Source organism: Crocodylus porosus, unplaced genomic scaffold, assembly GCF_001723895.1.
Source record: "Crocodylus porosus isolate Cpor-Errol unplaced genomic scaffold, CroPor_comp1, whole genome shotgun sequence".
Classification (NCBI taxonomy): Eukaryota; Metazoa; Chordata; order Crocodylia; family Crocodylidae; genus Crocodylus; species Crocodylus porosus.
Window position 1 is genome coordinate 44,811,373 of NW_017728918.1, and position 13,225 is coordinate 44,824,597.

The 13,225-nt window shown below is 39.5% G+C and overlaps 1 protein-coding gene across 3 annotated transcripts in view; it reads right to left on the reverse strand.

Moving 5' to 3' along the window:
• Window positions 1-1,665: 1,665 nt before the first annotated feature.
• Window positions 1,666-13,225, reverse strand: part of HMGCLL1 (3-hydroxymethyl-3-methylglutaryl-CoA lyase like 1) — a 144,933-nt gene continuing 133,373 nt past the window's right edge. For all 3 annotated transcript variants that reach the window (XM_019537549.1, XM_019537550.1, XM_019537552.1), the window contains 2 exons: window positions 8,670-8,795; window positions 1,666-3,060 (listed from right to left, as the gene is read on the reverse strand). In XM_019537549.1, the coding sequence (XP_019393094.1) occupies window positions 2,953-3,060; window positions 8,670-8,795 (234 nt within the window). In that variant the 3' untranslated portion in view covers window positions 1,666-2,952. The remainder of the gene's footprint in view (window positions 3,061-8,669; window positions 8,796-13,225) is intronic.

A 13,225-nucleotide genomic window follows, 5' to 3' on the forward strand; every position in this document is an offset into this window, starting at 1 on the left:
GGCACTGGTCAGACCTCAGCTGGAGTACTGTGTCCAGTTCTGGGTGCCACACTTCAAGAGGGATGTGGACAACATGGAGAGGGTCCAGTGGAGGGCCACCCGCATGATTGGGGGGCAGCAGGGCAGGCCCTATGAGGAGAGGCTACGGGACCTGAACCTGTTCAGCCTCCACAAGAGAAGGCTGAGAGGGGTTCTAGTGGCCATTTACAAACTAGTCAGGGGGGACTAGAAGGCATTGGGGGAGTCCCTGCTCCCCCAAACATTGCCAGGAATGACCAGAAATAAAGGTCACAAGCTGGCAGATGGCAGATTTAGCCTAAATATTAGGAGGCGCTACTTCACGGTCAGGGCAGCTAGGATCTGGAACCTACTTCCAAGAGAAGTGGTGCTGGCTCCTACCCTGGGCGTCTTTAAGAGGAGGCTGGATGAACACCTTGCTGGGGTCGTTTGACCCCAGTAATCTTTCCTGCCATGGCAGGGGGTCAGACTCGATCTACTCGGGTCCCTTCTGACCCTAGAAACTATGAAACTATAAGCTAGACAGGGTCAGTTTTTAAGAGAAATAGAAAATAAGGCACCAAGAGAATTTTTAACTCAAGCTAGAAGTCACCTAGTAAATTTAGTTGCTTGTAGTATAAGTGGCAGCTGAGTGGGCATGTTTTGAGTCACAACATTGGATTTGGGTATAAGGTTAAAGTCCTTGATTCCCAGTTGAACAAGTAGCTGTCTCAGCTGGGTTCAGAGAAAGCCAGCCTTTGTTAGTCATCCATTTGGCTCCATTCTACTACAAATTAATGCTGTGCAACATTTCAGGCTTCTAGTCTGTGAGAAGCTCCAACTCTTTGGCTCCCATTACATAGTTTGGCTTCTTGGGCTCTGGGTTCTGACCTTACTGTTGTCTCCCTGTTTCTTGACTTTGATCAACTCTCAGGTTCAGGATTCCAGTTCCTGACACTGGCTTGTTTTATGGTTTCCAGTTTCTGAGTCTAGGACTTTAGCTTTATCTTTTAGTTAAAGAGCACTTACCTACTAATAGATTCAAATTCACTTTTTTCCTCTCTGACGACATTTGAACTTACATTTCCCATGAAAATGCCCTACCAACCAGGCTGAAGAATATTTTGAGGTAATAACAGTGCCCTCTCAATCTCTCTTGTGGAAGTTACTCTATTTGTCTTATATAACAGTGGTTTTCAACCTGTGGTCCACAGACCCCTGGGGTCCACAGACTATATCTAAGAGGTCCACAAAAAATTACTATGATCAGTCAAGAGTATGTGACTATCCATACTTACAATTCACCTTCATTCAATTTTTTTAGGGGTCTGTGAATGCAAAAAGTTGAAAATTACTGTTCTAGGATATATTAATTCTAAGGATGGAGAATAAGGGACAGCATGTTCCACTGAAGTGGAAGATATGGAGTTCATATCCTGTACCACTGATATATTCCTATTTTTCATGAAATATTCACTACAGCAAGAATTAGAAACCTGGCTCCTTGCCCCAAGTGGGTACCCTAACCACTAGGTCATAGAATCATGAATACTTTCATGTCTGATCAGCAGTCTCCATTTCTCATTATTTGCCCCTTGAGAATGGCGGACTGGAAATGTATAATTTGGATGGTATTTTTACTGTTATCACAGTGCAGATTGAATGTGCTTAGTCTGCATTTCTGAGTTACTGAGTAAGCCTGGTTTGAGTCTCTAGCTACACCAGTCCTAAACTGCAATCCAGGTGTACAGGATAAGAAAAGCTGATTTGGGATTTTTAAAGTCAGCCTAAGATTCAACTGTAACTTGGGAGAGTTGGGCTTCAAAAAACCAACAGATAAAAAAAATACTAAAGATTCAGCCTGAAACTTTATAGCATTGTCACAGATTATTTGAATACAGAATTAACAAAACTCCTATTTAAATTGTTCGTTACTTAGCTATGTGTAGTAATTCACATAGCTTGTTATTACACACAAGCATTGTAAGATACAATATCATCTCTTTTGAGTTTAATTATAGATGATTCTCTCTGTGTAAGCTAGTCAGGCATGGTCTTCTACATCCTTACAAATACTGTTTTTATTCTAAGTGATAAGTGATAATCTAGATTATAGTTGAAAATGTAAAACTGGTCGATGTGGCCATTGCACAAAAATCCAAACATCCCACCATGTTATGCTAAATATTGCATGTAAATGCCAATTCCAGCTAACTACCTGATTGGATTTTTAATATAAGTGTTGAAAGAGGCAATTATAGTCAATGTAATGTATGTAACAAATAAGGGAGATTGCAATAGATTGTATATGGCATACTGCCATTCACCACAAACTCTTGGAGCTAGATAAAGACATTCATATTCTTAACAGATGTTAACCACAGTAAAAATACAAAAGTGTTATTATTAAAAACTACTATGGCATATTTGGATTTGGTTCTCATGTTCATAACACAATTGACTTGGCAAATAAAGTGCAGAGATGCAAGGAAATACAACTCATTATGGCAAGACCACACACAATGTGGGATCTCATAAACTACTGCAAATATTTGTACTAAACTAAAAGTCAGCTTGATTAAAAATTAACAATGTATTCACTTGTTCTGGACCTCTGTAATCAATCAAGTGAGCTAAAAGGCTATTTAATTAAACAGTAAGACGCCCAGAAATATATATAAATATATCTTTTTTTCATCTTAAAAGCATCGAGAATGAGTTTGTATTGAAGGACAATTTATTTCTTGTTTGCAATGTTGTGTTGTTTCCCAAAGAAAACATATGACAAGACATTAAATTATATTCACATGCAGCTATCTTTTCCATAATAAGATTCTGTGCCTTGGTTCTATTTTTCCTGTACTGAAATGGTTTTACAATTGATTTTCCTTTTGCAAATGTTCTTAGGCAAGAGATATGACAAGAGCAATTAATTTGAAGAAAGGAACACCTCATTTACAGTTCAAAAACAGAGGAAACTTGTGCAACTTTAGAATTTGTTTTCCTGTTTAAAGCTGTGCAGATGAAGTTCCCAGCTTCTATCACCTTATAAAGATTCACTCCCTAAAACATGAAGGAGAAAAAGATGTTAATTTAATGACAGCATAAAAATATACATATTGAAACTGATTATGCCACTCTTGAGCTTACCTAAGGTTTGTAATTTTCACAAGAGTGGAGGAAGTGGGTTAGTAATACATCTCAACACTTGAGAAATTTGAAATATAATAGCTATGCAACTATGTTTGTAAAAAATTCACATTGACAGATCAGGAAAACTAGATGGATTTACCAAGAAACCAATTATTGATAGCAATTAGAAGGTTGCATTTTGTACCAATATAATGAATTTCAACTCTTCCATGGAGACCATCACTTCAGTAGAAAAGTACAATTTATATTACTATTGCATTCAGGTACAGAGTCACAACTGAGTGAGCAGTGGAATAAGGTTCCTGACCAAAAAGAAAAAGGCTTCCTGCTAACTTACCATTCTCATGCAGCATTCACACCCTGTTAAGTTTCAGACTTAGACAAAGGCATAACAAGCAGGGCTTGTGCTTGCAAGAAAGCTAGGGGGCACAGTTTTGAAAGAAGGGGCCGGGGGCCTCAGACTCAAGCAGTCCCCAGCTGCACTGCTGTTGCTTCTGCCATTGCCACATGCTGTGCTCACCCCAGCTCTTATTTTTAAAGCAGCAACAGCATGGTGTCCATGAACTCAGCTGCTGCTGCAAGAGCAATGACATGGGGTTACTCTTGCTGTTGGGATATGGGGGCGGGGCCGATTTTGATACCCCTCCTCAGCTGGCACCAGGACCTGTGCCCCTTTCTCCCACCCCTAGTTAAGCTACTGGAGCTAGACCCAAAAAGGAGTTAAACACCTAGTACTTATAGTAAAATCAAGAATTTGTTTATGTAGTTGTCACAGGCAGCACCAACCTAGTGTGATGGTGCCGATACATTGTGTAATAACCTCATTGATAAAAGTACTCACACAGGAAGTGCAAGACCTGGGCTAAATTTCTCATTCAGCCTGCAGAGGCTCAAACCCACCCTCAGGAGAACATTCTACCACTGGGGTATGGACTGTTCTGAGCAGAAGTACACTGCAGCCCTCCTGTTGAAGGCCACTGTGAAGCAGCAAGTGCAAGAGCCGTTGAGCCAAAGACAGGAAGCACAGAAGGCGCATGCCTCTGTAGCCCAGACATCATGACATTCATCTTGGAGGAGAACATTCTAGTTCTGGCCTCTGATGGCAGGACATATTTTGCATTTTATCCAATAAACTTTTTCATGTGCAATGCATAAACTGTGCTTTGAGAAGACACCATGTGTCCCTTATCAAGTATCCTAAGGTTATGTATGCTTCCTCTTGTGCACTTACACCTCTCTCCCACTCACCATAAGGTTATGAAATAAAAGGTAAGTATTGCCACCATGTCTTCTGTTAATGGCCTTGCTTAAAAGGGAAAGCAGTTGCATCTATGTTTTCTACATTTTCAGCATGCAGTAAGTGTGCTCTGAGCATGCCTACTGGATCAAGCCTCCTGAGGTAGGGGTGTCAAACTCAAACTGGTTGAAGGGTTGCATTCCTTCCTTTTCAGGCACCCAAGGGGCACACCCTGGCTCATGCACTGGCAGCCTCAGAAGCCACAGGCAGAAGCTCTGCCATCAGTGCTGGGGCTTCCCGTGACAGCAGATAACACCCCAACCCTTCAGAAACAGAGAGAGAGAGAGAGAGAGCAAGCCTGCAGAGGCACTGTATGTGTGTAAGCATGTAAGGGACCCTGCACCACCATGGCCAGAATTGGAGCTCTAGGGCTTTGTCCAGGCTTCCTGCAGTGGCAAACAGTGCCCCACAGTGCCCCACTGAAAGCTGAGGCATGGGCAACCTGAGCAACACAGTAGGCAGAGACTCTGGCACCACAACAGAGCCAGGTCAGCAATACTGTGGTCAGAGGATGTGCCACCACAGCCAGGGTAGTGATGCTTCCTACAGAAACAGCAGGAACCCCAGCTTTTTGGGGGGGCACCTGCACCTCTACCAGCATTGCAGACAGGAGCCTTTTCACTGTGGCTGGAGTATAGTGGTGGGGCTTCCCAGGATGGCAGTCAGCATCCTAGCAAGTCAGGCACTGGCACCCCAAGCAGCACCACAGGGGAAACCCCACCAGTGAAGCGAGACAGGGCTTCCTATGAAAGCATTGACAGGGCTTCCTATGAAAGCAACCACCACCCTGGATTTCACCAGGAGGCCAGCAGCTCTCAGCACCACAAACAAGAGCCCCATCAATGAAGCCAAAGCCAGGGCTCTGGCTAGGGTGGGTGGGTTTCCCATGGTATCAGCCAGCTCTCCAGTGAGAGATGACCTGGGTCAGCAGACCAGATCCAGGCTGTGGACTGTATGTTTGACAGCCCTGATTTGTAGGATTTAGGCCTAGTTTTGGGGTCCTAAATGGGCTTAATTTATGTTAGCCTAATTCAAAGTAGCTGAGGCCTTGCATACATGCATACAAGCAGTTTAGTTGTGGTCTCTGCTGTTGCACATATAATCTTAAAAGGCCGTTTACCAGCTGCCCTTGTATTATCAGAGAATTAAGAAACATTCTATCATGAATATAATTGGTAGTCACTTTGCAGTGAAAGACCGAGAATACACACAAAATTCATGTGTTCAACAATGTAAAGAATAATGCATAGTACTGCATGGGTTAATAAGAAATACACAGTTATGTGTGTTAATACAATATATGAACACATTGCATGTAGTGCCTAATGACTCCAATTTTCTGCCTTTTTATTTCTTGTGTAAGTTTTAAGAATATTCCTGAGTTTGGGTCAGACATTGAAAGTTGCATATGTGTATGCTAGATGCCCACTACATATATATATGCAGGGGGATTGTGGGCTCAATTTGCTGACTATAGCCATCAAGGCCATGAAACAACCAGTCAGTAGGATTCTGCTCTTAATACTTTCACAGCCTGTATTACTTTGGAAAAAAAGACAAAAAGCCAAAATCACCTGCAAGAAGACTCACTCCTTCAACCCCCATGGACTTCAGTTAATCAATTCTTATTCCACACTCATTAGCATCAAGCACATAATCTCTCTGACCTTTGGTCTCATTGTCTATAAAATGGTGGTAATGGCACTAAGCGTTTCTGAGAAGTAGATAAATGTTTGCTAATCACTTTGAAAGCATCACAAGTGCAAATACTATTATTATAATTGTATATGAACCATACAAAAGGGGATTTTGGCATAAAGTGTATGTCTCCCTTCAAATCTAATGCTCTAATGATACAGAACTACCCATTTATCACTGTAGTAGCAATCAACATGTTTGTAGATGGACTCTGTTACAGATTTACTTCACATCACAATCTTGATGAATCATTGTGAAGAACACTATAAAACCAGAATTAATTATTATTCTGATGGACAAAGCTACTCTGAATGTATTAACGAATGCTCAAATAGCAGTTTATCTTTTGGTTCACATTATCTGTGACTTCAGTCAACAATGTGAGAGCATGAGGGCAGAGCTGAAAGGAACAGAAAGCAGTTCCATGCAAATAGAGACATTTGGTTTTATGGAAATTCATTATGTGGTATCATAAAAGTAGGGAAACCTTAGCAGGCAGTTAGTGTAATGAGCAAAAGTGGGTTCATATAAATACATACTGGACAAGGACCAGGGTCTCTATATATTAACATGACAACCTTGAGGTTTCCATTTTTCCTTTTCATAAAAATGATTTTCAACTTGTGATCCTGACCATTCCTGTCTCATATTATGGCTCTGTGGAAACATTTTTTGCCTTGTTGTAATATGGGGCCATAGTATGGATATTGTGAGAGTCACTGTATTAAACTATTGTCAAAGAAATGATGTTTTTCTTTATAGGACTTAACAAGTATGTGGAGTCAAATTCCAAAATTATGTCAGTTGAATCCCCTTATTTCCACTCACATCCACTTATTGATGTATGTGTGATAAAAATAACATATGTACCTTGTTTTTGAAAGGTAGAATGAAGAAGAAAGTACTAGGTAGCACAATGCAGTAAATAAATAAGTTGCAGCAACTAGGAAGCCGAGCATGTTCATTGTTCTCCTCCCTATAGATTTCATGCAGACTTCACCTTTGCTTTTCCCTGCTAAGCAGCAGATATTACTTTTATCATATTTCCATACCTATAATATACACTCCAATTTCCATTTGTGGGGGGAGGTGCATGTTGCATATGAGAAAATATGTTAATATCCTTCCCCTTCCAAAGATCTTGACTACATTAAACTACAACTCCTCTCCAAAATGATCTCAAATCACTTCATATGATAGGATCATAAAAATGTAGGGTTGGAAGGCACCTCATGAGGTCATATAGTCTACTCCTGTTCAAATCAGGATCATCTGTGACTAAACTATCCCAGCCAAATGTCTGTGTAAACTGCCCTTGAAAATTTCCAGGAATGGAGATTCTACAGTATTTCTAGGTAGTTTGTTCATAGTAAATTTCTTCCTAATAACCAGCCTAAACTTCCTCTTCTGTAATTTGAGGTCAGTGTTCTTTGTCCTATCCACTACAGCCACAGAGGAAATGCTATTTCCATTCTCTTTATAATCTCCCTTTAGGTATTTGAAGTCTATTATGCAATCCCACCTCAGGGTGCACTCCTTTTATAAACAGTAACAGTTAAACCCTCCCATACATACTAGCATCCACAATCAACGAGCTCTCCCTGAAAAAGCTAATGTAGTGGACAATATTACAGTGTGTTCTTTGGGGGAACCAAACTGGTTTTAGCAAATTATAAGAGAAATTAGTTCTAGTGTAAAAAAACTCTGGTAAAAAAACCACCACCAACAAAAAACAGATGAGCAACCCTCATTTACCAGGGGGTGATTAGCAAGAGCTTCTTTACAAATGGCAATTGGCAGGTAAGTTTCCAAATCATTTAGGTCTTTATAGGTCAAAATTAGCACCTTAAACCTCTTTCTACAATAATTACTCTGAAACTACTGATTGTTGTTCAGGTATCTATGTTTTTATGCCATGATTGACCCATGGTTTACAATGTTAATTTATGGATTCTATTGCCCTAGTCAATAGGGACTCAGCATGTAAAATACATAATATAACTAGTCTCCAGGCAGAGGGAGATAATATTATTATGTAATTTACTTTTGCAGACAATAGCTGACTGTTTTTGCAATGTCTTAAAGGAATGCTAACTAGCTAAGTGGCAGTTATAAGAAGTTGTGTGGCCATCCCAAACCTTGTGAAAAGTAATAAAATTGCATCTTTCATGCTTGAGGTAAGATGGATGGGACAACTCAAGAGCAAGCACTATTGAAGTGACATAAGTTCACTGAAATCAATGGTGAGACACTTACTGACAGCGGTGAACTTTGGATCAACCTTTTGAGATGTTAAGGCTTGTTCAGCTGCTGAATGTGCAGATCGCTTACACTCCTCACCAGTCTCGTATTACCAACAGTGATTTTCAACTACAAATTGAAGGAATGTATGTAAAATATGACCCTTCTCCTACGTGATAAAACAAATGGATCCCAATGCCAATGCAACTTCTATGTTTTTCAAATATACTATATTTGTAGTAAAAAATGTGCATAAGTTGATAGAAGCATGAAAATAACGTACCGTATTAATCCCCAAACCATTAAGCATGTATATCACATCTTCAGTGGCTACATTTCCAGTAGCACCCTTTGCAAAGGGACAACCACCTAATCCAGCAACAGCAGAATCCACAACACTAACTCCCATCTGGAAAATAATGACACAAAACATGCATTCTTGTCACTTTCACAGATATTAACCAGTGTATTTTGGTTAGTAACTGGTAATACAAACAGACATTTTCAAACAATTGATTTGTTCTTTAATTGCATTTCCATATAGTTGATCAAGGCCTGATGTCTTTTAATAAAATAGGGCTCTTAAAGAAAGGGGATAGGATACAGGAGAACTGCTTACAAAAAGAATAAGATGACAGTTGTTGGTGTTTTAATTGCATCATCATTTTCCTTTCTTTATATCCCTTGTTGATGTTTTTAAGTAACCTGCATTTAAGTCTGCAAAGACCTATACAGATCAAATAAATGACATTTTTCAATTGTATAACACTCCCCATGTGCATAATTCTTTTCAGGTTGGGAGATCTCATGCTAAAATCAAACAAGTATATTATTGGGAACTATTTTCTGTAAAATTAATTTCATATTCAGAGCTATGCTCCCCCCCAAAGAAGAATAAATAGTTATTTATTCTTATTTTTCTTTATCCCTGTATTTTCTAATACAGGTAATGAATCCATCATTAAGGCTGCAGTTAGGATGTTTTGTTTTGTACAAAGATTAGAGGATGACTTTTCCAAACTCATGCAACATAACCTAATTAAAAATTAAATTTTTCTACATCTATTATCTTAGGATGTAATTAAATTAAAGGAACAAATTAATTATCAAAGGAGCAAATTAATTACAAACAGAGATTTTAAGAACATTTTCTTGAGCAAATTGCATCTATAGAGGTAGAAAATCACAGCCTGAAGAACACCCAAGGTTACAGACATGCTCCGCCAAAGGTTCAAGCTCTGAACATTCTTTGGATAACTACATAGCTTAAAGCCTCTGGAAATTCTGCGCGACTATTAGGGACCAAGCTCACAAACTTGACTGCAATTTTCACAGAACTTTGTTTTGTATATTTTTAAAAGAAATATTTGTTTCATAATGTTTCATTTACATTTGGTGCTAAAAGAATTAATTTTCATAACTTCATAGTCCTTCTCTGGTTCGTGCATGCTGGTTTTTGTAACTCCCTTTCTCCAGCATCTAAGTCATCCTCTATATTGTAGTAAAAGCCACATGCCATTTTTACCCTTCTAAAATTCTACTTCACTTCAGTTAATGGCATGAACTGTAGGTATGTGGCTATAGTTCTGTACTACATAACTAAATTTGTCCCTGTTGTACATGCCCAGATGTGATTCATTCCTGCCTAGAAGACATCTTAGTCCTTTTCCATTCTACTACAATTTGGCTTCACCCTAGATGCAAACAACTTCAGCATAACTCCCTATAACTGTAAATAAATGGTGTGTATCCATTCATCCCATCTTTTTTCTTATTCTAGGACTAGTCAACCTGGAGATGAGTTAGCAGATTTATTTACAACATGAGGAAACAGGACTATTTTAATGACCCAGACACATATTATTATGGTGAAACACAGATCCCAAGAACTTTGCATTGTAGAAGACCATGCTAGGACTACATAGCATGCCTGATACTAGAAAAACCTATAATCATGGAGCAAGAGCAGGAGAAGATGATGACAACATTTTGCATAGCAAAAGAACATCTACCCAATATCATTCTCCCTGAGATGATTTGAATCATATACCACAGGTCAGCAACCCAATTGCTATGCTACAGTGAGACCACCTTTCTATTAAGGACAGGCCACTGGGAAGCTTAGAGGCAAAGCATCTTGGGGATGGAAGGAAAAAAGCAAAAGGGAGCCCGATGCTGTGATTCAGGGAGTTGGCTGTTGTCCTCACAGTGGTTAAGTGAGTCCTTGCTTTTAATAGTTTCTGCATTTTGCATTTCAGAGTTATTAGGAATATTGATTAAAAAGCATTCAGGGTAAAGATTGCCAGACTGACCTATTTAGAACGCTTTATTGACAGTCCTCGCTACAGTACTTCATGCAGGAAAACCCAACTCATACCTAAGGGGAAAGAGTTTGGAAAGAAGAAAACAAAGCCTGGGGGATTGGTTACAGCAAAACTCAAAATTGTTGATTTTCAGAAAATAAGAAAGCCCAAATGAGTACAATAATCAGCATTGTCTTAGTCCTGCCTTGCCTGTGGGATACCAGGTGACTCTTTCTACTGTCAAATATCTCCTGAAATCCTATTTCTCCTGTGACAAATCCAACCACATCCTATGTGGAAGGGTAGAGTGGTCAGAGTAAGACTGTTGATTCATTTATTTTTAGATCAACGTGTCCATTGCAGGGCAGAGTCCCTTCTCATTTTCATTGATACAGTTGGGCCAGATCCTGCCTCTTCCTACTAAAATGTAATCCAGAATAGCTTTTCAGTGGTATAGCTCCAGTATCAATGCCTTTGGCATTAAAGGGCCATTGGGTAAAATGCATAAACAGCCTTGGAAGAATGGGCCAGAATCCAGGGTTCTATCCTCCCTGGGCCTCAGCCTTAATCTCCCTCTTCCTTGCTTTTTTTCTGACCTCATGACTCTTCCTCTTGGCTGCTTCAAGAGAAAAGTTGTGTTAGGTGCTCACTGGTATGTTAGTCCCATGTGTGGCACTGTATAAGGACACAAGTGCTGTGGGTTTAAATTCCAAGAAGTTTGAGGGGAATGTAGAACTGAGGTCTTTCACTGAGATAACTACCAGAATATGGAGAAGGATGAGCCTTATGCTGTCCACATGTACATCAAGCTACCAGGACATAAAATGCCCCAAAAAACTAAGACCCAAATAATTCATGCAGTCAGAGACAAGCAGGATTCCAAGCACCCAAATGTAACTTAGCAGAAGTTAAAATTCCCCAGTGTAGTAAGTGGAGAGCCATGCATTTTCCATGTAAGGAGGATCCATCTCTGGAAATATCTAAGTGCTACCTATTGAAACAAATGTGAAAGGAGGGTGAAATAAAATGTGCCTTTAACAGCTTGTGAGATATTTACTTACACCCATTTAAAATACAGGAGAATTCTGTGTCTACTTAGATGAAATAGGATACCTCCCTGCCTCTGGCCATTTACATCAGAACTCTGCTAGAAGTTACACATTAAACAATTAAAAGGTAAAGTAGGATTCTACCCAAGGGGCCTAACCCAAGGTTGTAAATTCTACAAGGCAACACAGTGCCTAAAACCTGCTACCATCTTTTATATTGCTTCTACCGAGCAACATTATAACAACAACAACAAAAGTATAAGTTAATTTTGGGCAGCTCCTGGAGCTCTTAACTCCTGGATTGTTGACACATTAACACCAATAAGGGCACATCTACATGAGACGTGTTAATGCACATTAGCCTAATTTAATGTGCATTGTGCGCACGTGTCCAGACATGTGCACCCTTAATGCCCATTAAAAATGGTGAAAGTAGGCTAATCACACCTAAATTTGATATCTGCAAATGTAGGTATCAAATTTAGGCATGATTAGTTAAAGTTCATTAATGAACTAAAGTTCACTAACTTTAGTGCCAGCTCTGCCCAGCCACTAGGGGCACGTGGCAGGGCTGCAGTAACTTTAGTACCAAGTAGACATCTGCACATGTAGACATCTGCCAAAAATCTGTAAATGTGCATTAGCTTACTATGCATTAAATTTAGTTGTGCTTAAATGCACATGTAGATGCACCCTACGTGGCTTAAAATTATATCACTCAAGGGCAGGATTATCTCTTGATCTGCATAACACAGTTTCTGTTCTATAAGGGTGTGGCCACTCCCCACAGATGTGCCACTCAAGTTGAAGGTGTGACTGCAAGCTACCACTAAGCCAATCAACATTTGTGCAGCTCACAGTGTAAAGTGTAACAAGGCCCTAAGTTGTGACTCTAGCTCCATGAGTCCAAATGTATATTTAAGATGTTAGGTGCTTTGAAATGATCTGCCACAGGTAATTTGTCACAGGCTGCATCACAGGGCTATTATGTGCATATCCTGGTTTACAGCTGAGAGAACTGAAAAATTCCACCCTAGGAAGGTAAAAATGCCTGAGGGTTTTTACTTGCAGACCTGAAAAGGAGCAAAGTGCAAACAGTCACAAAACTGCACAGAAAGTAAGAAAGCAGCAAAAACCAAAAACTATATCTCATAACATTTTAAGCTACTTTAGAACACCCAAAATCTCAAAAAGAAATGGCAAAAGAAATGAAACAGCAATTCTTTGCAACAATCATTTTTAGAGCATTGTCTACATCCACTCCAGTGCTCTATAACACTTTAACTTCAGAAGACAACATTAAAAAACACATTCCCATTGACAAGAATTAAGGCAAAAAACTTTCCAAATGTATGGAGCATGTATACCTATACTGGAAAAAAAACTACGCAAAGTTAAGGTTCAACTTTGCATTTTGAATACGTTTCATGAAGGTGGAGGTGCATACCGCTTGTTAATACATATTGCAGCTGTGATGATTGTCTTAC